Genomic DNA, 25,670 nt, shown 5'->3' on the forward strand with positions numbered 1-25,670 from the left:
ATCCTATCCTGCCCCATCCTATCCTGTCCTGTCCTGTCCTTTCCTATCCTATCCTATCCAAACTTGGTTCTGGAGGGCCACTGTCCTGCAGAGTTTAGCTCCAACTTGCCTCAACACACCTCCCTGGAAGTTTCTAATATGCCTAATAAGACCTTGTTTAGCTGATTCATGTGTGTTTAATTGGGGTTGGAGCTAAACTCTACAGGACAGTGGCCCTCCAGGAGCAGGATTGGACACCCCTGTCTTATCGAATCCTATCCTATCCTGATTACTCTTATTTAGCTCTGATTTATCCTATCCTACTCTATCCTATTCTGTCCTGTCCTGTCTTGTCTTATCATATCATATCCTGTCTTGCCCTAATTTATCCTGTCCTGTCCCAACCTGTCCTATAATTTCTTATTCTACCCTGACCTGTCCTGGTCTACCTTGATGTGACTGATTCTATCTCTGTCTCTGTCTCTGTCCTGGCCTATCCTATCCTGTCCTACCCTTACTTATTCTGACTTATCCCATAGCATCCAAAGTTAGCTGTATCATTTTCTTCATTCCAGTCTTTGAGTCTGAATCTTTGCCTCATTTTGACTTATTAGAATCTGTGACCAAAATCATCTGGCACCAAATATGTCATTTCCTCCATCCAGTGACTCACATAGTAACTCACAATGAATCCAGCTCCATTTATATGTCATTGTTGTCTGTAATTTTGAAATACTTTCATCCCAGTGTCTGCTCTGTATGCATGTGATATTTGTGAGGTGCATATGTGATTTGTGTATGTGTGCGTGTGTGCGTTTGAGAGGTCATCCACATCTCTCTTCTACACGGCTCTTAGCGCGGACCCTTTGATGTGCTTTTAGAATGGCCATACAGCTCTCTGCTTTACCTCTCGCTTGACAATTGTTTATTAGTTTTGAAACGGCTTTAGTGGACATCAGGCTCTCTGAGATGGCGCGTTTGAGAAAAGGACGACTCACAACTCAACCGACCCCTCCTCCCCAAAAGCAGGACCCAGGACAGTGAGTCACAGAGACCCTTTGAAGGGCAAAGGGAGACTTGGATCTGCTGGGGTAGGGAGTTTGAAGGAAGGAGGAATGGGTAGGATGGATGTTTCATTTCGAGTGAGAGAAAGTTTGAGATGGTCACAGAAGAAAGTGTAGGAGAGGAAAAAGACAAGGGAGAAGACCACCCTGGTGTTTAAGAGCTCATTGTGTGTGAGATTTATAGCAATGGTTACTGGTTGTGAGAGGTCTTTGAGAGTCCTGTGGAAGTGCTAAGAGAGTGCTGTATAAACGCCTCAAGAGCATTAGGAAACTGTCATTAATGCAACAGGACAGCATTACAAAGCAGTTTTGTTAAAGTGGACAAGTCTTTGTATGTGTGCCTTTGTAAGAGGATAGTGTAAACACTGCACAAAAATCTGAATCTGAATCATCTTAAGCTGGTAGCTGTGTTTTGTAGCTGGTTTCTGGTTGGCCCAAGTTATTAATTAGCTAGATTTTTTTTAACAGGATGTGTAGGTGTTGAAAGAGGGTATACAGTGAAAAATATCTAAAAATCTTTACATATATTGTACTATTATATTCAAGTTTATTTACGTTCAAACGTAAAACAAGAAAAAAAAAACTTTTAAAGATACATATTGAGTTTTGGACATTTAACTAGAAATTGGACAAATCTTATAAATTGTTTAGTTGGGTTTTTTACTCTCTGCATGATGTAATATTTTGTTTACACAAATGGTGTGATTTTGTATAACCTGGAAGTGACTAGAAGGAAATTATTTGTAAGGAAAAACAGTCATATGTGTTTGTTTGTTTTTTTTTTTTTTTTTTTACATGAAGTACATTCTAGACACACTTTAATCCCCATGACTAATATAGTCCTTATGTTAAAAAGAACAGTACAATGCTATTATTAATCAAGAAGACACTTGAAGTTGCTACGGCTAAAATTAATACTGTTAGTCCTTTTTTTGTCTCTGTTTTCAGGAAATCGGGGTACAACTGCATTGCAGCTGCTTCCTCCAGTGACTGTCATAAAACACGTACATGTACTTGTGAACATTTTTATAACAATTTGAATCAGATTATATCAATGTTATGTTATCTATATTTTGCCAAGAAGTCTCATTGAGGTTTTTAATCCTCAGTACTAATGCAGACTTTGAATGTTAAATGTTATTCAACACCTACGTCTAAAAAACAGCATTATGTACGTACTGCAGTCACAACAGCTTGTCAGGACAACAAGGCACTGAGAAAATAAATAGGACTGTCTCCACTTGTGTATGAAGTCAGAGCTACAATATAAAAATATGCAAATTGATAAAAAAAAAATGCCCTCAAACTTTGTCTATTTGCAAGTGTGTTTAATATTTTTGCAACTGTTTGCACTAAAAAAAATTTTACTGACAATTTTTGGACAGTGTTTTGTTTCCTTTAAGCTCTATTGAACAGTATTTCGAGGGAGCTAATATGATGGATCAGTCTGCCCCTAGATAAACAGTGCTTTATATTGGTTTTAGATTAATAATCCATATACAGCAGTTTCACCTGCACTAGTTTTTCACTTAATTTTTCACATCTCTCAGGAGTCACAGAGTTACTGAGAGTTCACTTCATCCGTCTTCTCTCAAGTAAAGAGAGACTCCCTGCAAATACGTCTAATCTTCCTTACCTCTCTTTCATAACCATCACTTTTCCTTCTTGCCGTGGGACATGATACGTTCGCTCCGTCAGCTCGAGTCTTATCGCTGTGTGTAAAGGGTAAGAAAACACTGGGATGTTTGGTTTCTAATAGGCCTGTGTGGTGTAATTGGCTAATTGCTTTATTTTTCTCTGAAGGGTTCTGTGTTCTGTCATAGAGGCAGGAGGCCATAAACACATATGAGCATCTCCCTCACTGTCAAGACTTCCTGAGCCGTGATTGGCTGAGGGCTGCATTGTCACCGCAGCTGATTGGCCTGGCTGAGGATGAATGGCCACGCTGACAACCAATGGGGCCAGATGAGGGTGAGCCGGGTGAGATATGGGACGCCGCATTCTTGAGCACTAATCAAATCTTATGAGCTTTCACTGATGGGTATGTGTTATGTTTGTTGATTTGCCTTCATTAGTCTTTACAGCGTGTCCATGTTCTTATGCATTTTTGTGCATGCCATGAATCATGTTGATAGACGTCTGAATAAATCCTCAGTGTGTAAAGGGGTTTCAGCCAGTGAGCGAATCGGTTTGTATCAAGAGTTCATATGCAGGAGGAACCAAGACACGGCTCAGCAGATTCAAACACGTTTTGCAGCAAGCTAATAAAGTTTATATTGAAGAGGTTCTGGGGTCAAAGGTCACCTGTTGCCCTCTGCTCAGCCTCCCCTCACCGCTCCATCTAGCGCTCCTACAGGAGTGCTGAAAATAGCTTGTGATGGATGCAGATCTGAACATTTCCCTCATTCCCTCCCCCTTTCTTAGTCTACCTTTCTCTGTTCATCAGACCATCTCTCATCATTCCTATTAGTCCAGATGAAGATTGATATGGACAGTCAGTTATTTATGGATTAGGGCGGAGCTCTGAAACTCTTTTGCCATTCTTTAATGTCCTGAAAAGGTCTTGGGCATGTTTCACATTACCATTATTTTCCATAGCTCCTTTAACTTTTTTTTTTCTTTTATGATATATTTCTTTTATGTATACACTACCGTTCAAAAAGGAGGTCAGTTAATTAGGGCCCCAAGCACCGATGGTGCAAGAACCCTATTGGAATTACTCAAATCACATTTTTGAGGGCCTAAACATGCTCGATAACTGATAAAACAAAAGTGGTGAAAATTTACATCTGATTTGGCTTTTAGAAGTGGGGGTGTCAAAATGGCTCGATAGCACCACCTATAAAATTGCAAGGAAGTGTCACATACATGCATGAAATTCGTTAGACATATGTAACACACCAATACCTACAAAAACGTACGGTACCAAGTCTGAAAACCAACAGGAAGTCTGTTATGTAGAATTTTCTCAGCAAGTTTTGTGCTGTTTTTTGCCATTTTCAGGCATTGTATTTAAACAAACTCCTCCTAGAGATGCAATGTCTGAACCTGCCCCAAAATTCACGAATTCATTGAAATTAAATTGCAAAGATCTTGAGTTTTCGTTAAAAACTGTGGCGCCCTGATGTTTCACAACGTAAAAAGGAAGTTGTTATAACTCAGTCCGATCTGCCCCAAACGTCACAATATATTGGCCAATATACTGTTGTAATCACAGCGCCACCTGCTGTCAACTGGAAATGACTTGTTTTAGACTAACTTAAACATGTCCTATCGGCACTAGACGTCACAGGTTTGGTAAGAGTCCTGGCCCAAAGACATCCAAAAGCCAAAATTCAGTTATAATCATAGCACCACCTGTTGGCAACAGACTATGTCATGTTTTACACTAACTCAAACAGTCCTGGCTTGAAGACCTCTACATGCCAATATTCAGTTATAATCATAGCGCTACCAGCTGGCACCAGGAAGTTTGGCACATATAAATGACATATTCCTCCTATTTTTCTCACTCTAAATGCATATTGCTCACCCTTTGCTGTTTTTCTAAAGCCACCAGGTGGCGGTGAGACCGGGTGTGAGTGCCCTTTTAACGCTGCTTGTAGCTTTAATAATAATAAGAATTATTATTAATTATTTTTGAAAGAAATTAATAGTTTTATTCAGCAAGGCTTAATTATATTGATCAAAAATGACAGTAAAGACATTTGTAATGTTACAAATGATTTCTATTTTAAATAAAAAAATTTTGGTAATTTGCAACTTGTGTTTTTTAGAAAAGAGAAACTTGGACATAAATATATCAGCAAAAGTACCTAGTTTTTTGTTCCGTTGAAGAAATATTGAATATTGATTTCTTGATTTTAATCGAATATCATTTTTACAAAGAGATATTATATCTTACACCACAAAAAACAATTAGTCTAGCTTGTTTTCAGTTAATGAACGAAACATTGCAGCGTTTCTCCCATCCAATAAATCGCAATATGCTTTGTCCTTTATTACTTTTCATATGAAAGTCTCAGATTTTAAATTCGGACTATTTTATTGCAGTATTCAGACAATAAATGGCATTTTGGCGCTGTTTAATGTGGAGTGACAGATCGCTGTAGTGACTCAGTTCAAGAGTAGCGGCACATGAACTGATCGTCTCATCCACTTTAATACCAGTTTCAGCAAAATAAACATGAATGAACATAAGGTATTTTAAAAGAGAGTACAACTTACCGAAATCTGTTTTTGTCTAATGCAATCACTAAATCATTGTTTCAGCTGTGCAAACACATCTGTATAACAGCTTGTAAACAATTATGAAAAAAAAAAAAAAAACATATTTGGTGTAAATAAACTGGAGCATTTGGTTAAATTATGCACCATATAATATTATAATTTTTTCCTTTCTTTTAGTGTTTATGTTTGATTAAATCCATCATGCTTTTATGTCAGCCACCATTTAAATGTTTATATTTTTAAAAAATTAACTGGAGTAGAGATATAATTATGTAATCGTAAATTTATTATTACAGAAACTTAACTGAGTGTAATTTAAGTGTTTGTATACAAATCAGTTAATTTTAACCTTCAATATTATAGTAATGTAGTACCAACTGTATATTTTACCGTACTGATATATATTTTTTTTCCTTGAATTTTTTTTTTTACATGTACTGTGCCTCATATATATACAACAAAATCGATACCGAATCAGATCAGACAAGAAATTGAATCGAATCACAACCTTTTGAATCTAAATTGAATAGAACCATAAAATTTGTTTTAAAACCCAGCCCTAGTGTATTATTCCTTTTACGTAAGCATACAAACATTCAGGCGCCTCAGTGTTCCATGAGAAACTGCTTTAGATGCACACACACACATACTGAGACGACATGTCTAGTGGTCTGTGAGGCGGAGATGGACGCTGTGATCTGTCATGTGGGTAGACATACGTCCTGGGACACAGGAATCAGGAGGGGGTGTTTTTGTGCTCTGTTTTAGTCAACTTCCTCTCTGTGCCACAGAACTTCCTGTGTTGGTTCCACGAAAGGAGACCCTGCAGTTTCCCCCCAGCGGAATAAGTGCATGCCTGTGCACGTGGGTGCCCATCTTAAATGTTGTAAGTCATTGCCACCTACAACACTCAGTGTTTTCTTTCAACACCCTGTAGTCATTTAGATGGCTTAAGTATTTGTCTAAAGGGTGTAACTGCTATTAATGTGGCTACTTGAGTGTTCAGTGGAGTTTTGATACCAATGAACTGCAAGTTGAGCAAATTGTGGGTCAACGACATTTATAAATATTTTTGACACTCCAATCTGTCATTTATTAAAAAAAAAAAAAAATAATAAAATTTATTATGAGCATTTTTTATTAATTTATTTGATTAATTTATTAACGTAAAAAAAAAAATATATATATATATATAGAAAAATAAATATTTTGATATTTTGTAAATATTTTACCAACATGTCTTCAGTTTTAATTAATATTTAAAATTTGACCTTTTTATGTAGTAAATTTTAGCTCAGGTTGTAAGATGTCAAGTGATGCAACCTCACAGAAACAGTGATTTTTTTTTTTTTTTTTAATTAATAATGTGATATTTGTTTTTTAAAAAATACTTCTTATGTTGAACAGTATATTAAAAATATTTTTGGAAATAATTAAGATTTTTACACTCGCATGTAATTGGGATGTTAACTGTCATGTGATGCAACTCCATGGAAACTTATTATATTTAAGAAAAATTTAATATATAATATATCTTTAAAAAATAATAGTTTTGTGATATTTAAAAAAACACTACTTTAAAAACATAAAAACAATTTCGGAAATAATGATTAAAGTCTTCACACTTTAATATATTCTATATTCAGGATGTAAAATGTCATTTGGTGCAACTCAATAGAAACTAATTATATTTAAGAAATATTTAATATATAATATAATAAGAAATAAGTTTTGTGATATTTAAAAAAGAACACTGCTTTAAAAATATATTTAAAAACAATTTCGGAAATAACTATTAAAATTTTTTACACTTTAATATATTCTATATTCAGGATGTAGAATGTCATGTGGTGCAACTCCATAAAAACTTGAAAAAAAGTGATATTTCAGAATTAATAGTTTTGGGATATTAAAATACGCGTCTTTAAAAATATATTTTAAAACAATTTTGGAAATAATGACTAAAATCTGCACACTTTAATATATTCTGTATTCAGGATGTAAAATGTCATGTGGTGCAACTCCATAGAAACTTATTATGTTTAAGAAATGTTTAATGTATAATACAATATATATTTAAGATTAAATTAAATAAATAAAAAAAAAAAAACGCTTCTTTAAAAATATATTTTAAAACATATATTCTATATTCAGGATGAAGAATGTCATGTGGTGCAACTCCATAGAAACATATTATGTTTAAGAAATGTTTAATATATAATATAATATATATTTAAGATTAAATTAAATTAAAAAACACTTCTTTAAAAATATATTTTGAAACATATATTCTATATTCAGGATGTAAAATGTCATGTGGTGCAACTCCATAGAAACATATTATGTTTAAGAAATGTTTAATATATAATATAATATATATTTAAGATTAAATTAAATTAAAAAACACTTCTTTAAAAATATATTTTGAAACATGTATTCTATATTCAGGATGTAAAATGTCATGTGGTGTGACTCCATAGAAAATAGACATATTTATGAATTAATAATTTGTGTTTTTGTTAGGAAAAATACTTACCTTAAAAAATATATATATATTTAAAACTTTTTTTTTACTCAGTTATTACATTTGACTTGGTTTTACATTACATTTTTAGAGCTGTTAAACTGAAACTTTTCTTGAAAATGGTATAAAAGTTTTTATTTAAACCATATGAAACCAGCAGGAATACGAAAAGTACATTTTCTAAGAATGTCACATGTGATTTGCACTAGATTTGTACCATTTTACATCACTGGCCCATGCTTTCATTCAGCCACCAGCACAAAATACTCAAGCATAGCCTTTGTCACTTCCACTGAAGGGCAAACAGAGACCGTCTGGATCTGTGAGGTCACCTGTGGCCTGGAAAACACACTGAATTTTGTCGAAGCATGTGACAGATTAAAAGATTTTAAATCTATGGCATGTCCAAACAAACGTTCTAATGATTTAGGATATGGGCTTACATTTGAAATACACATAAAGTGAAATATATCTATTTATGCTACAGTAATTTTCCATCATTAAAAAACGAAGAAATGGTGACTTGTGAATCTCTGTGTTAAGATTACAGTATTCTTTAGGGACTGGAAACCAAAGCTCCCCTGTTCCCGACCCCAGTCCTGTATCTTTCTTTGGTTCTCCCCTTCCTCTCTCGTTCTTGTTTGATGTCACTGTAAGTGGAGTCTCTGGGTGGGCTTGGACGGTATCGGGTCTTGGACTGACTGACTGCTCCATCATGTTGTTTTCTGGCAAAACTACAGACAAATGATCAAGACACATCCATTCCTTTGCTCCGTAGCGGAACAGGGCGATCTGGCCATGCCTTGTGCTGTTAAACAGCAGTGGTCCTGGTTTCCATCCTTCCCATACGGGCAGGTTTAAAGACACTCTGTTGAGTTTATCAAAAGTAGTTTAAGAGCTCAAACGAACATCACGACTTCCAATGGGAAATCATATATTGCCGCCAATAATGAATGTGTGCGTGTGAGCGTGTTTGTTTATATGCAGCATCTCTACAGTGTGTGATAAAAATGTTAAGACATTCATTTTGAGTTTAGACTAAACATCTGTTCAATTGCTGTAATGAAGGCTCACAGGTGAACCACTGTAGAGGTGAATTACACAGCGCCCTCTAGTGACTGACTGCAGACCTGCATCAAAACCGCAGAGGTCTCACCTGGACTTGTAATTTGAGACTATAGCCAAAACATGCTAAAAGGGAAACAAAAAAAGTTTTTATTCATTTAAAAAATCACCTTCTGTGGTTAAATGTTTTGACAGGACTTTCAAAACATTCAAGCAGCGCAATCAAAAGGGTCTTTTGGGAAATTACAATATGGTGATGAATATTTATTGGCTTTGGACTGTTCATGAATATTTAAAACTTTTCATAAAAGCCATATGAGTATTTACCTCTGTGCAACAGTGAGTATATCTTCTAACAAGTTACAGTACGGCCCAAAAGTCTGCATAGAAAAGCTGTGATTTAGAATCAAATAAAACTAGGAATGAACCTGATTTAGGATTAACAATCAAAGAAATCTCAGGATGTAAAACTGGTGTAAAATATAGTGACATTGATCACAGTGCTGTCAAACGACTAATCGCATCCAAAATGAAAGTTTTTGTTTACATAATGTATGAGTGTGTACTGGGTGTATTTGTTATGTTTAAAAAAAGTACATGCACACATGCATGTATATATTTAAGAAAAATGTTGTTTATATAAAAAATAGTAATCGTGATTAATTGCATCTAAAATGAATGTTTTTGTTTACGTATTATGTGTGTGTGTGCTGTGTGTATTTATTACGTATATGGGTCATTGATGTATAGGGTTTTTTGACAGGCCAATTTTAAAATACAAAAAATAATATCTGTTCAAACATTAAGAATGTTGTGTACACATAATTACTAATAAATGCATATTTACTAATACTAATTAATCCTAATTTATAATTAATTAATACTGTTTTTTCCTTTTTTCTCATATAGTACAAAGATTAAACACAAACCCTCTGAAATAACCCAAATTGCATAAAAACCTATTCCACGTGATACTAAAATAAGGTATTTTATGTATATAAACCATCAACTGAATATAAAAACACAAAACTGCCAATCTGGGATAAATATCTATAATGGAAATATCTATAATGGATATTTATATCTATAATGTGTATATAATATATATCTATAATAGATATCTACACTACTCTGCAGTGGTCGCACCACATGAATTCAGTCAATTCAAATTCAGTCAAAATTTGCAAGAACAGAATTGGCCACCTAAACAAAACAAGCTAGCTTCCCACAAAAGGTCACTATGAAATCTATAATAAAAATAAATAACTTAATATTCATTGTTTTTTGTTTGTTTGTTTTTTAGGTCATAACACACAATATCCAAATGTGGATATTGTGTGTTACACAATACTACATACAAGCCGTTAAAAAGTTTATATATATATATATATATATATATATATATATATAATTTTTTTTTTTTTTTTTCCCAAATCTATATGCATAATAATTATACACAGCATACACATATATTATGTGAACAAAAACTTTGGATGTGATTAATTGCAATTAATCATTTGACAGCACTACATAATATTTATATATAATATAAATTATATGAATATAAATATATGCATGTAAATACAAAATAAATACCATATGTGTGTGTATTTGTATATACATAATAAATATATACAGGACACACATTGTGTAAACTTTTATTTTGGATGCGATTAATCGTTGGACCGCACTAATTGATCATGTGACTCTTTGTACAAACAGTCAGATGCTCTTCCACTGAAACTTAAGATGCTCTTTGGATCATCTCAGATCATACCGGAGAACATGATCAGCTTTTACACAAATACTTGCAGCTTAATATTTAACTTTTCACTCAAATTCTTATGTTGAAAATATGTAATGAGAAAATAATTGATTAAATTAATATAATGCTGTCAATTTGGAATCATTAACATCTGTTTTTATAGCCAAAGTAATATTGCTTTGTTCGGAAAACGCAGGTAGCCCATTGTTCTTTCATGTGAGTTGCCATTTTACGATGACTGAGCTTGTTTCTGCCGTGTTAGACGTCTTTTGAGTTACATAAACATTTATGCAGCAGTATTTTTTAAAGGGGGATTCACCATGTCTTGTAAATCTGTCTCATTCTTTGAAGTCTTATCTGGCTCGAGACATGGATCGTAGTGCTGCTCTGATCCTATGGAATCCCAGTCCCTCATGTGTGTGTATGCTTGTGCAAGTCTGTGTGTGTTCCTACACTATAAACGGCCCCCAGAAAATCCTGACGCGTATTTTACTGTTGAATGATCAAGTCATGTAATTAATCAAATTTAAAAGATAAAACACTTTTTTCTAGATAGAAGTTGTATATTAACATACATCAGTCAGGTATAATGTGCAACTTTGGATTGTTTTGCTGTTGTTACTAGCGTGAAATTTTGGTTATTTTATTTTAAGGCAGTGCATTTTAATAGTGCAAACTATTGTTAACAGCATGACCGTTTTAAGTCTTTTATTTTACTATTTAATAACTTATTTATAAATTTATTTTATAGAAAAACAGTACAAGTAAGTTCATCTTCTGTTTATTTAAAGCAATCCCTGTCTTTGTTCATTATAATATGTGAATTTTGATCAGTTCTTCCTGTGTTTATTCTATAGGCCTATACAGGTTGTTAAAACATGTGCTGTTCCTCCCCCTAGTGGACTACAAACAGATCACATCTCAGAGCACTACAGTTATATAGCAAATTTTACGCTTTGCTCCATGAACCTAGAGAAACCGGTTTGCATAGATCTGTCACCATTTGTTATGAAGACTGGCGTTGTTCTCTCTGTAATTGGCGCTCTTGCTTATTACGAGATAAACAGATATGAGGTTTGGTTGACGAGGGGTGGAGATGCACAGCTCACTGACCTGGTCTGTCTGGTACTGCAGAATCAGACATTATCATCATCTGTCTTGCTGACTTCTGGTGTCATTCTCTCAGAGCTGCATTGCTTAGGTTTGAATTGCTCATGCTGGCCCAGAGCCCTGCTGGTTCATCATATTTTATATGCATAACGGTGACCTGGCCTGGTCATTCTCCTATAGACCCAAGTTTATGTCAGCCTCAACCCTCCAGATTCCTTGTTATGTGATATTAAGAGTTGTGAGCCCTAGCTTTGTAAAAAACACAGTGATCAAAAATTAGAGAACAGTAATCACTGTAGCACAAGCTGTCAGAAATGAGTAGGAAGTGTAGAGGCCTTTGTTCTGAATGATTTCAGGACATCACTAGTTTCCCACACTGCGCTGGTGTGATCTTGGTCCACACTTCATCGAATCTCTTACATAGTTTGCTTTCTTAGCCATAACTTTGCCGCCAAGGATTTTCCAGTGATCAGGTTTAGATCAGGACTCTGGCCTGGATATTTCATTATTTCAATGTTCTTAGCTTCAAGGAACTGCTTTACCTGTTTTACAGTGTGATGGGGGCATGCATAAAAATTGCAGGCTAAACATTTGCGTTCACCTACCATGTATCTGTATAAAAGGCCCAGTAAACCCCCAAACCATGACACTTCTTTACACAGTTGGGCTTCAGTCTTTTCTCAGTTTGACCCCGAACAAAATGTTTCCCATCAAACCCAAATAAATTAAACTTGCTCTCATCACTAAAGTGAACTTTGGATTGTTGTCCTCTCTCCACACAGCATGCTCCTCAGCAAAGGTGAGCTTAGCCTTTTGATTCTTTCTGCTGATGAGTGGCTTGGTCACTGCAGAGTGCTCTTTCAGTCTGTCTTTTCTTAAACATGCCGAGACAGATTCTTACCCTGTTTAGCGCTGAACTGGCAAGCAATTCCCCATTGAGAATCTCTTTATTGACTTCTCATACATTTGTCTTACTTTGATGTCCAGCCTTTTTGATGGACAAAAATGAAAATTAGCCCAGTTTTTACTCATCCTCAAGGCGATATGGTTTGTCAGATAATTAAGGAAATTAGCACCAGGTGCCAGATTAACACCAATAACTTGGAGGTCTCTGTAAGTTTTGTTTTGTTTTTTTGTTCTTTTTCCATTTTACTTTGACAGGACAGTGAAGATGAGACAGGAAGTGAGTGGGTTTGGGAAAGTCCACGAGGCGGGATTCGAAATTGGGACACCCGAGGCGCAACTGCACCATATGTCAGCGCACTGCCCACAAGGCTGTTGGTGCCGACAGGTCTCTGTAAGTGTTCTCTAATTTTGATCCTGTCTTCTCATGCATTTGTCTTACTTTGATGCCCAGCCTTTTTGGTGGACAAAAATGAAAATTAGCCCATTTTTTACTCATCCTCAAGGCGATATGGTTTGTCAGATAATTAAGGAAATTAGCACCAGGTGCCAGATTAACACCAATAACTTGGAGTTCTTTGTAAGTGTTTTTTTTTTTTTTTTTTTTTGCCTTTTTTCATTTTACTTTGACAGGACAGTGAAGATGAGACAGGAAGTGAGTGGGATCGGGAAAGTCCACGAGGCGGGAATGGGGACACCCGAGGCATAACGGCACCATATGTCAGCGCACTGCCCACAAGGCTATTGGCACCGACGGGTCTCTGTAAGTGTTCTCTAATTTTGATCCTGTCTTCTTGTGCATTTGTCTTATTTTGACGCCCAGCCTTTTTGGTCATCCTCAAGGCATCCTAGGTGTATATGACTTCCTTCTTTCAGATGAATGCGATCGGAGTTATATTAAAAATTGTTCTTGCTCCCTCAAGCTTTATAATGCAGCGGGTCTCTTCATCAGTCCAAGTGCATCCATCCATAACAAAAAGTGCCTCACACGGCTCCGGGGGGTGAATAAAGGCCTTCTGTAGTGAATCAATGAATTTTTGTAAGAAAAAAATCCATATTTAAAACATAATCCCTTTTTCTGTAGCTTGCGCTTACAGTTGTACAAGGAAGCAGCTCCTGGTGGATGATGTATGACGTTGGCGTTGCGCATGCGCTGCTCAGAAGTGATGAACGCGGACATGCAGTGGAGAGATCTAAACAAACCAACAGTCACGAATTAGAAGTACAAAATGAGGATTTGTAAGGAAAAATGTTGGAGTATTTTGATATAAGCCAAGAGGAGGTTTTCCTTAGTCTCACGTAGCGAGACCTTCAGACTTACAGCAGAACATCTAGGAACCTTGGGAGCTTTGAATGGCCAAGGCCCACCCAAGAGGCCATATGAAATAACAGGTAAAGCAACCAATCACGTTTAGTTTTGTGCCGTGTCATGTTTAGGGGTGTGGATATGTCGCCACAGTAACAGACCGGTGTGTAAAACTCTCTGACTTATTTTAAAGATTCTATGCCGCAAACTTTAAATTTTTCACATACTTTTGAACATCCAGCGCTTAGTTGATCCTTGTTGTTTAAGCGCTTGTTGTCAGTTTTAAACATGACAGCTTTCTTCTTTCATGAGGGTGTTTGGTGCCAAGGCATTTTTGTTGCCAGACGGACTGTTAAAAAACACGACGCATCTCCTGGAAATCTTGTATAGTCTAACCAATCTGATGACGACTTTGAAACTCCTGAAGTGTTTCCAGGTGTGTGCCGTACGCATCAGAAGTTCAGCCAACGGTCTGTGGGCGATGTCTGAGGCTGAGACTAGGTTTTCCTTTGCTGAAGTCAGGAAACTTTGCTTCCTTTTGCTCCTTTAAACAAACGTTGGTTTTCCTTGATACACCAGCGCATGCGCACGCCAACATACATCAGCTGCCTGGAGCTGCCTCCGTGTACAACAGTGAGTGCAAGCTAGATTAAAGTGATTATTATGTTTTAAATATGAATATTTATCTTACGAAAATACATCGATTCGCTATGGGGGCCTTTAATCCCCCCCCATGGAATTGTGTGAGGCACTTTTTATTATGGATGGATGCACTTTATTGGACTTGTTTTGGACTGATGAAGAGAAACACCCACCCATTGCATTATAAAGCTTAAAGGAACCAGAACAATGTTAAATATTACTCCGATTGCATTCGTCTGAAAGAAGGAAATCATATACACCCAGGATGCATGGATGGTGAGTAAATAATGGGCTAATTTTAATTTTTGGGTGAACTAACCCTTTAATTGAATTAGTGTCTTTGTAAACCATATATGCAATATTTGAAAAATCACAGATTTGGAATGACCAGCTTCTCTTGCAGTGGCTGAAAGGGTCATCTGGACAACCTCCTGTCGCAGAGTTTCAGTCACCTTAGAGCGGCCCGTCATCTTGTTATCTCAGTGAAAATTGGAGGATTGCTACCAGTTAAATATGGTTTGTCAGATAATTAACACCAATAATTTGGAGGTCTCTGTAAGTGTTCTCTAATTTTAATTAAAGTTCTTTTCAAATATCTCATTTAAGTTTTTTTTATACTGTGCATCAGAATACAGTTAATTTATGAAATATGCTTAAAGAGGTCATCGGATGCAAAACTCACTTTTACATGTTGTTTTAACATAAATGTGTGTTGGCAGTGTGTGTACACAACCACCCTATAATGATAAAAATCCACCTGATGGTATTTTTTTTAATCTTTATAAAAAATAACCCCTTTTTCAAATCAGGCCATTCTCAGCTTCTTGCTGGTGTGACGTCACACCGACCAAGGCCGCTACAATGATAGTTGATTGACATGACCGTCTTACCTTAGACCTGCCCTAAATGAGCTGAGTGTGCTGAGAACAGTCCAACCTCCATTTTGTCGACTCCGGTGCAAGGAAAGACAAGAATGTCTCCGATTGAGCATTCAGGTGTTATGTTGTTGGATGTAATAATGAACATAGCAGTCATCATTTACTCCCACCATCTGAGCTGCTGAAGACAGAGAGGATTAACGTTACTTTCATTTTTGAAGGAAATGTGCCCGGCAATTTACATAAATTCATCTATGTTCATGCAAATAATTCATGATCCAGCTTCACCTACAGCAGAAGTGAGTATAAGGGTTTTTATGGATCTTTGCAAATAGCCTGTCTTAATAATGTGCCAAAGTTTTGCGACTAAAATAAACATTATGGCTCGTCACCCCACAGAAGAGAGGGGCGGGGTGAGCAGAGCTCATTAGCATTTAAAGGAACATGCAACAGAACGGCTCGCTCTAAAAAGGGCTGATTTTGACAAGGTAAAACTCTTTTTTTTTTTTTTTTTACACTACCACTGAGAAATTTTAACCAAAGTATGTTATAGACTTCTAATTAAGACCCTAAAGAATCACATCAATTTGTGGAAAATGGGCATCCGATGACCCCTTTAAAAAAAAAGCTGCCGTTCTACTCTTGTTAGAATAACTTCAAATAGGACTAAGCAGTGACCTTAAATTGTAGGAAATTGCAGGTTGGTCACTAATTTTGATCTCCATTGTATATACGAAATGTGAAGCATTTGTCATCAACATCACATTGACAGGATTATTTATGGCTAAATAACAGAGAAACCCTTTCAAAAGGTTCTCTGAAGAACCCATAGGTTTCTGCAAGACCTCTACTTCCTGTCAGTGGTTCTATCAGTAACCGCATCAGAAAGGATGGTTCAAAGACACAAAGAACAGTACTCGTTGTATTGTGACACATGTGAGTTAAATAGTTTTAAATGTAGAAAAATGTGAACAGAGACTTGGCTCTGACTATTGGTTGTTGATTGGAACTATGGTTCACATTCCACAAATTATCCAAGGTTTTTAATTTAGCCTTGTTTTTCCTTTATTATTACTATGTTTTTAGTACAAATACCATAATTTAATGATGGTTACTGCAGTAAACCACTATAAATATCTGGTTAATATGATTTTGCTGTAGTAAAACCATAGTTTAATGTATTTGTTTTGCATTTACACCAAAAATCATTGTTTTTACAATAGTTCCTTTAGTAAAACCATTGGTCATTTTACTATGGGTGCACATTAGTCACCTTGTCAGAAGGTTCTCAGGTGTTCTGGAGGTGTGGCAATCTGAGGAACCTCTAATCCTGCTTCAAGACTGTCATTTTGATGGCCTAGTTTTTGCAAGGTGACATCTGACTTGATACAGATCATTCAGCATGATGATTATTATCGTAAAATATGGTTTTAAAAAGACAAATTTCCCTCACCAGGCTGTATATATAGTATATAAATGCTAATAAATGTTCCATGTTACAGCAACAAAGTTGAATAAATGCATCTTTGGTTCCCTGAGATTAAAAGAGCAAATCAAAGCAGAATAAAGCGGCTTTGTGTGTCTAAAGGTTCTCTATATCCTACAGAGAATTTTTTTTTCTTTGTGGCCGGGCAGGTTTAGTGGGATTTCAGCAGGACCGGTTTATCCAGGGGAGAACTGGTGTTTGTGTGCCGCGGCGAGGAACTGCTCAAACCTGTTCTCCTCGTCAGTGGGGAGGAGAAGGAGGGGCTGCTTGGAGAGGAGGAGGAGGAGGAGAGGATCGCAGGGCGTATGTAACACTCTTCTTTACCTTTCCTCTCTATTTCGTTCTCATTCCCATTAGTTTACAATCCAACGTGGCTCTCCGGGGGGCTCCAGATGACACCGGCGTGACGAGGAGACCGACGGCATCGCGTGATTGGCAGGTGACGTGATTGACGTCCACAAGGTGGCACGGGGTGAGTGAACTGTTCGTTTCACCTGAATACACTCTATTGACCAGATGTCATGTGACTTGGTATTTATTTACTGAGCTATTGCATGAAGTGATCAGTCATCAATAACGCAACATGCCATATTTACAGAAACACAATCACTTATTATTCATGCTATGTTAGTTGGGTGGGGTGACTTGAGATAGATTCATCTGGTCATAGTTTTGCATTTTAATCAATCCAGATTTTGGTTTACTGAGTTTATCTTTTCATATTAATTTAGAATATTAAGAATATTAATTTAATAATCACAGGTTTAAACGTTTCTTTTTTCTGATAAATGGAATAATTAAAAAAAAAAAAAAAAACTATTTGAAAGTAATAATTGAATACTAAGAAGATTAAGTCCTTTAAACTCAGTACATGTTCACAAAGTTTAATATTTGTTTGCAACTTCCTCTCTCTCTCTCTTTCTCACTCGCTCACTCACTCGCTTACATTTCTCTCTCTCTCATATTTTAATTGTCCTGCCCTTGGTAATATACTAAGTAGTAAACTGAAACATGTAAAGCACAAACAACCATCAGCTGCCAAAAAAAAAAAAAACCCTAGTAAAACCATAGGCAGATATTGCGTAATGTCAGACCTGATCCACCAATACATCTTAGAAGCATACTTTCTCATGTATATTAATAATGTTATTATGCCCTAGGCCTGCTTAAAGACTCCGCCTGTACATCCTGTTGACTAACTGACTGATTTTATGTTTTAGATCAATTACAGTATGCAATATATGTGATGTAGTGACACCATGAATGACCCCTGACCCCAAATGTCAAGGTCACTGAAAGTCGTAGGTCAGATATGATGGTTGACACCTGTTTATATGGTAAATCTGTACAGGGATATTCTAAATTGTTAGTAATCATTTATGCAAAGTCAGCTCAAAGAGGTGGGTTTTAAACATTAGTTTGTGTGTGTGTGTGTTTGTGTGTCAATGTGTGTGAAAAGTGAAGTTTGCAGCTCTGAGAGACAGGTTCCCTCTTGCTCCCGCTGCTGTAACGTTCAAAACTGTTATCTAACATATCCCGACATGCAGAGAGAGTGAAGGAGCAGGCGAAAATCACTCAGATCAAAATGCAAAAAAGACTGTATGGGGGAAGGAGGGGGGGGGAGTGGTAACCGCACCCTCCTGTGAGCCCTCAGCGACATACTGTATCTTTACAGGCAGAAGTTATGCAGATGGGGTTAAAAACCATAATGAGTCATTATAATGTATTCAGATGTTTCAGTGCCGATTTGCAGCACAATTCCCGCTTTGCATTTAACTCTTGCAGAGTGTGTTTGTGTCCAGTCAGTTTTAAGAGAAGTTATGCACTCCCACGCTTGTATCTGGCATAATTTATAGCGCCAAGGCTGAATTTTTAGCAGCCATTACTCTGGTGTTCGGTGTTACATGATTCTTATGATTCAGATATGCTGATTTGCTGATTTGCAGTTGTGTTTTTTTTTTGGCTTAGTGGTAGTTGTTCATGAGTCCCTTGTTTGTCCAGAACAGTTAAACTGCCTGCTGTTCTTTCAGAAAAATCCTTCAGGTCCCACACATTCTTTGGTTTTTCAGCATTTTTGTGTATTTAAACCCTTTCCAACAATGACTGTATGATTTTGATATCCATCTTTTCACACTCATATACAGCTATTACAGAAGGTTAAAACGCTCACTGATGCTCCAGAAGCATAAAATCATGCATTTAAAGCAAAGGGGTGAAAACTTTTGAAACGAATGATGTGTACATTTTTCTTATTTTTTCTAAATATCTTTTTTTTTTTTTTTTTTTTTCTACCCTTCAGAGGCCACAGAATACACAAAAATGCTGGAAAACCAAAGAATTTTGTGGGACCTGAAGGATTTTTCTGAAGAACAGCAGGGACAAACAAGGGACTCATGAACAACTATCACTAAACAAAAAAACACAGCATTCAAGTAACAACACAGTATTAAGAATCAAGTGTATGTAAACCTTTAAACCTTTAAACCATTTTTATAAATTCAACTATTATTTTCTCTTGTGGACTATATGTAAACATCTTTTATGTGAAATATCTTATTCAGGTCAGTACTAATTAAACAATAACATGCAATTTGTATGATCGCTCTTATTTTGGTAAAATAATTAACATTTTTAATGATTCTGAAGAGGGGATGTATACTTTTGATCTTAACTTTATAAAATATATATTTACATTTCAGTGCATTTTAGTCATTTAAACATAGGTGACTAGGCCTTTACATCAGCCATAGAGATCATCAGGAATTTATTTCCTGTGCTCTGGTAAGAATTTTTAAGGCAGTCATTTATGAGCCAAGGAGTGGACATTTGTAGATAGCACAGGTCAGGGAAGATAAGCTGAACATTGTCATATTTAGATGTTAGTCTAGTACTTGTTGAATTGAAACTCATTTATAAGTCGTCTGCACATTACAAGGGTTATAAATAAACTTCCTGATCCTGTTTGTTTTTAAATGCCTAGCATACACACACACACACATACACACACACACACACACATCGTGGTAATGCCGTCTCTCCTTATTTCTTACTCTCCTACTCTCTCTTTTTCACTCAGGCATACGTGCATACACAAATAAAGTTAGGCCTGCGGTGCACATCTTGCAGAACCAGTTTGGTAAGACCGGGTTTTAATAGCCTTGGTATATATGAGTGTAGAAATTTAAGCTCATATTTTAGCAGGTTAAGCAAGGGCAACGGCAAAACATGAACTGCCACCAGTTGTACCCTAATTATGCTTTTCCTTAATTTTTCTTTCTATCCTTATTCGCAGGAAGACGAGTGAAGAAGCAGGTGTGCAGGAACACCAGCATGGCTGTGGAAAGCTTTCCTGAACTCCTGCAGAAACTGCGGGAGGTCCATGAGCATGAGTTAGAGGGTAACTTTTATTTATTTTTATTTTTTTTGTCTTGAGCATTCTTGACTGAGATTTCACCAAGGCATGCATGACTATATCTGTATTGCTGAAACAAAATAAGATCAAAAACTCTGCCATCTTTTCCAAAGATATCAAGTGAAGTGGTTTAATATAGATGCACATAGACAATTTCACAAACTCTCAGTCACAGTGACAATCGACAGTAAAAACAGCTAGAAGTGAGGTCACATTTACTGTTGCCTGCTGAAATTTTGCAGACAAAATGTAGTCATTTCAATTAGGAATCTGCATGGTCAGGAGTTTCGTTCATGGGCAAAAAAATTCCCCATGCAGATTTTTCTCATGGTTAAGTTGGTCACGTGAAATTGACAAATGAAACTTGTTCGCCTGCAAAATCTTGCTAATGTCAATGCACTTTAACAGTGATGATAACAACAGTGATAACTGCATAAATAAAATCAGCAAAACAATAAATAACACAATTTATTCATGCTGTTATTAAATACTGTGAGCTCACAGCAACATTGTTTAGTATGAATCTGACATTGTTTATTCACCATCATGTCATTACAAACTATTTTGACATCCTTTTTTTTTCTTTTGTGTCTTTCTTTCTGAACACAAAAGAATATTGATTAATTAATAAAGGTGGGGTGAATTCAACACAACGGAATTACATTGTGAATCACATTAATGCCTGAGCATGATATTTAAAGGAATCGTTCACCAAAAAAAGATGAAATTTTACTCAACAGTAGGCATTCCAAGATGTAGATGAGTTTGTTTAGCATTTGAAATTTTGCATTTCATCACTTGCTCATCAGTGGATCCTCTGCAGTGAATGGGTGACGTCATAGGTCCAAACAGCTGAATAAAACATCACAATAATCCACACAACTCCAGTCTATCAGTTAACAGCTTGTGAAAAGCTGTGTGTTTCTAATAAATCTAATAAATCTGTTATTAAAGGAGAAGTCCACTTCCAAAACAAAGATTCACATATAATGTACTCACCCCCTTGTCATCCAAGATGTTCATGTCTTTCTTTCTTCAGAAATAGTTTTTTGAGGAAAACATTTCAGGATTTTTCTCCATATAATGGACTGATATGGTGCCCCGATTTTGAACTTCCAAAATGCAGTTTAAATGCGGATTCAAACGATCCCAAATGCGGTTGTAAACGATCCCAGCCGAGGAACAAGGGTCTTATCTAGCAAAACGATCGGATATTATAATAAAAATAATACAATTTAAATACTTTTTAATCTCAAACGCTCATCTTGCCTTTCTCTCCCTGAACTCTGTGTATTCTGACTCAAGACAGTTAGGGTATGTCGAAAAACCTGGATCGTATTTTCTCTCTCAACTTCAAAAATCATTTCAAAATCATCCTACATCACTGCAGAAGTACAGACCCAGTCTTTGCAAAGTGAACATGCAAAGATCAAACACCCTTAATAAAAAAGGTAAAAAGTGATATAGGATGTTTTCAAAGTTGAGGGAGAACATGAGATGGGAGTTTCTCGACATAGCTTAACGGTCATGAACCGGAACAAAAACAGTTCAGGCAGAGTAAGACAAGACGAGTGTTTGGCATTAACAAGTATATAAATTGTATTATTTTTATTAAAATAACCGATCGTTACGCTAGATAAGACCCTTCTTTCTCAGCTGGGATCATTTACAACCGCATTTGGGATCGTTTGAAGCCGCATTTAAACTGCATTTTGGAAGTTCAAAATCGGGGCATCATATCAGTCCATTATATGGAGAAAAATGCTGAAATGCTTTCCTTTTTTATGACTGAAGAAAGAAAGACATGAACATCTTGGATGACAAGGGGGTGAATAAATTATTTGTAAATTGTTGTTCTGGAAATGGAGTTCTCCTTTAAGAAAACAGTTCAAAACAAATATGTGACCCTGGATCATAAAACCAGTCATAAGGGTAATTTTTCTGAAACTGAGATTTCATTGCTTTTCATTGATGTATGGTTTGTTAGGATAGGACAATATTTGGCTGAAATACAACTATTTGAAAATCTGAGGGTGCAAAAAAATTTAAGTTATCCAAATGAAGTTCGTAGCAATGCATATTACTAATCAAAAAATAATTGACAAAATATCTTCATGGATCATAATCTTTACTTAATATCCTGTTGCTTTTTGGCTTAAAAGAAACAATGATCATTTTGACCCAAACAATGTATTTTTTTTGGCTATTGCTACAAATATACCCATGCTACTTAAGACTGGTTTTATTGTCCAAGGTCATATATGTAGATGAATTTTGATGTGAGAGGACAACAGAGGACTTTTTCTCTAGAGGTATATTTGGCCCAGAAGTGAATTTTTAAAGTTAAAATGCCTGAATGATGGATTTGTTTCTTACAAACATGCAGATTTCCGCTTCACAGGATGTTAATTGATAGACTAACACAGTTGTGTGGATTACTTGTGATCATAGTGAGGTTTTTATTAGCTGTTTGGGCTTCTATTCTGACGGCACCCATTCACTGCAGTGGATCTGTTGGTGAGCAAGTGATGTAATGCTAAATTTCTATTACATTCTATTACGATAACATCTTGGATATCCTAAAAGTGAGTACATTTTATGCAAATTTTCATTTTTAGATTTGGAATGCATTCATATCTGCCATCTAGTGCTTGTCCAGATTCATTATGTGTTTTTCCCTCTCTCTACAGGTTGGCAAGAGAAAGTACTGGAGCTGACAAATAAGAAGAATATGTGAGTGTGAATATCATATTTTTCAAGCTAAAATTGACTGACATCAAATTTGACATCCACATCAATAATGGTTTACGTGCATTCTGTTGTAGCGATTCAAAGCGCATAGAAGAACTTTACGGCAGGAACCAGCAGATGAAAGAACAACAGCGGATTCTTACTGAGAACATCAAACAGCTGGAGAACAGGTGTGTGTGTCAGTTTTAAAATTTAATCTCGCGTACCTTTGCCCACACTGGATGTGTCTGTCGATCCCCAGGTTGCGGGCCGGGTTGTGTGACAGGTGTACAGTCACTCAGGACGTGGCTAAAAAAAGACAACAGGAATATGAAAACTCTCAGCTCCAGAGTCTGCAGCACATCTCTTTACTGGGTGAGCTATAAATAGAGCCTTTATCCACCTTATTCTTTAATGGAGAAGTAAGCCTGTTGGCGAGACTTCCAGTTTGTTAGCAGACACAGAGAAATAATGAGGAAAATAACAACATGCAGTAAATAGTAAAAATGTTCATAAGTCTTCATAATTAAGATAATACATTAAAATTATATGGTAAGACACATCAATTTCCTGTATCGAGCAGCAAAATAAGATGTTTTGTACAGCTAAAAATAGTTGGATGCGAATGAGACTGGAAGCCACACCCATAACATTTACAAATGACCACACCCACCCTTATGGGAAAAATAAAGTGGATATGAAAAAGAAATATTCTGGCGTTGACCATGTTTATTCATTTTACAAAAAAGCCAGTTTTCTTTTGAAATATCATTAATTAAATAAAAAAGGTCACAGTGGATTATATGAATAATGTTCCTTTTCATTGCTGCAGTGAGCGAGATGAATGCACTAAAGAAAGAAAATGACAGACTGAGAGAGGAGCTCAAGAGCTTGAGCGATCCATCAAAGTGAGTTTGTGCACGTATTTCCTGTTGTTTTTCATGCGCAAGTTCGCATAGTGGCAGGTTATTATTTACTGTGGCTGTAGCCATGCAACACTAGACAGCATACTGTTGTCTGCACCAAATTTGGTAAAATATCTTTCACCCATTGCTGGTCACTTGTGGTTTGGGCCAGTTTAACAGAATAGTACAATATGTTATATATATTAGTCATGTGTAAATACTCCTTGCTTCACCTTCAGTCGGCAGAATGGTCATTCAGAGAACGCGATCACCCCAGAGGTTAAGGTGTCACCTGACACAGCAGTGGCTGCTGTGACTTTACTGGCCTCAGGACTAAAGTCCAGCCAGCCTCCACCAGGGGACACCACTGTACCTGCAGCGACTGTCAAACGTGAAACAGACAACAGCCCAACTGACCTGGGTGAGTTAGGGCAGAAATTTCTGATAAGCCATGAGATTCCTACTACTGAATGTACTGATCGTATCTTGTTCACATCTGATGAAAACATCTTCAATGTTTTTTATTCTGAACAGAAAAAGCTTCTGAACACAAACTTATGCAAAGCTGGGGCAGGGTGTTTTCATTTGTAAGCAATATTGTTTTTGCTCTTTTAAAGTGGTTGTTTTATAGTAAATCTTGTTTTTTATATTCCCTTGTGTCTCACTGGTTGCTGAAATTTGTGTTTGTCTCTTTCAGGAATCAAATAAGCCAATGTTGCCTACTTCAAGATGGGGCACGGACCTCTGTACTGAAAGAAGGTGAGATCCAAAACAGATCCACTGACACTGGAAAGCAAATTAAACAGAGCCCCACATTTTAAGACTTGTATAGCTTAATATAATGTAAACTATGTCTTTTACTGAAATATATAGTGGAAAACCCATTAAAGATTTTACGTTATTTAAAAAATTCATTGTTTTATACATATTTTGGACTATGGGGAGTGTCATTATTTTGATGACATGAAAGGTTGCACTTGGTGAGCTACTGCCGCTACCTGTTGCTATTTTTACTGCAACACAACTGAAAATAAAATATGGATATGATGTCACATGGTGCGGCTTTTGGTAATTTTCAGTCAAAGGGCAACAAGAGAAGCGATGGAAGTCTAGCATTTCTAGCGATAAGAAGAGGTGAAAAGAATAGGAAGATGCCTGTGGATGAATAAAACTTCCTAAAAGACCTGCAGCTTTGTTCTTTCCACTTTTAGTAGACCACAGCTACTGAAAGAGCTTACAGGTGGCAGTGGGTATAAGCGTAGCTTTAAACCAAATGCTGTACTGCCAATTTTTCCTTACAAGGTGTCTAAGCGCCCCTGGATATCGAGTGAAATCCATTCTGAAAACTCCTTCAGTGGCTGCGGCATCATGACAAACGTCAACATGTTTACATCCTGCCAGGATGGCATGTAGTATTTCTTGTCTCTGCTGTTTGTAAGCTCTTTCAGTAGCTGCGGTTAAAATAACAACAGATAGTGCCAGCAGCTCATCAAATGCAACCGTTTAATGTCACTGAAATAATGGCACCCCCCATAGTCCAAATAATTTATAAAACGATGCAGATTTTTTTTTTTAAATAACATAAATCTTTAATGGGTTTTCTACTACATATTTCAGTAAGAGACATTTACATTATATTAAGCCATACAAGTCGTAATATCAAGGGTTCTC

General features: G+C 36.3%; 1 protein-coding gene across 4 annotated transcripts in view; it reads left to right on the forward strand.

Annotated features, from left to right (window-relative positions):
- Positions 1-245: 245 nt before the first annotated feature.
- Positions 246-25,670, forward strand: part of rbbp8l (retinoblastoma binding protein 8-like) — a 32,463-nt gene continuing 7,038 nt past the window's right edge. The window contains exons 1-17 of one of the 4 annotated variants that reach the window (XM_051097190.1): positions 246-2,768; positions 2,847-3,023; positions 6,065-6,159; positions 12,899-13,034; positions 13,274-13,403; positions 14,992-15,104; positions 17,310-17,424; positions 19,252-19,411; positions 20,029-20,088; positions 20,245-20,349; positions 23,055-23,097; positions 23,190-23,285; positions 23,357-23,469; positions 23,927-24,002; positions 24,239-24,420; positions 24,534-24,586; positions 24,697-24,758. In XM_051097190.1, coding sequence (XP_050953147.1) covers positions 20,283-20,349; positions 23,055-23,097; positions 23,190-23,285; positions 23,357-23,469; positions 23,927-24,002; positions 24,239-24,420; positions 24,534-24,586; positions 24,697-24,758 — 692 coding nt within the window. In that variant the 5' untranslated portion in view covers positions 246-2,768; positions 2,847-3,023; positions 6,065-6,159; ... (5 more) ...; positions 20,029-20,088; positions 20,245-20,282. Of the gene's footprint in view, positions 3,024-6,064; positions 6,160-12,898; positions 13,035-13,273; positions 13,404-14,991; positions 15,105-16,621; positions 17,425-19,251; positions 19,412-20,028; positions 20,089-20,244; positions 20,350-23,054; positions 23,098-23,189; positions 23,286-23,356; positions 23,470-23,926; positions 24,003-24,238; positions 24,421-24,533; positions 24,587-24,696; positions 24,759-25,670 lie in introns of those variants that run through there. The other 3 variants (XM_051097189.1, XM_051097191.1, XM_051097192.1) reach the window with 3 other exon arrangements.

Source organism: Labeo rohita, chromosome 23 (genome assembly GCF_022985175.1).
Source record: "Labeo rohita strain BAU-BD-2019 chromosome 23, IGBB_LRoh.1.0, whole genome shotgun sequence".
Classification (NCBI taxonomy): Eukaryota; Metazoa; Chordata; class Actinopteri; order Cypriniformes; family Cyprinidae; genus Labeo; species Labeo rohita.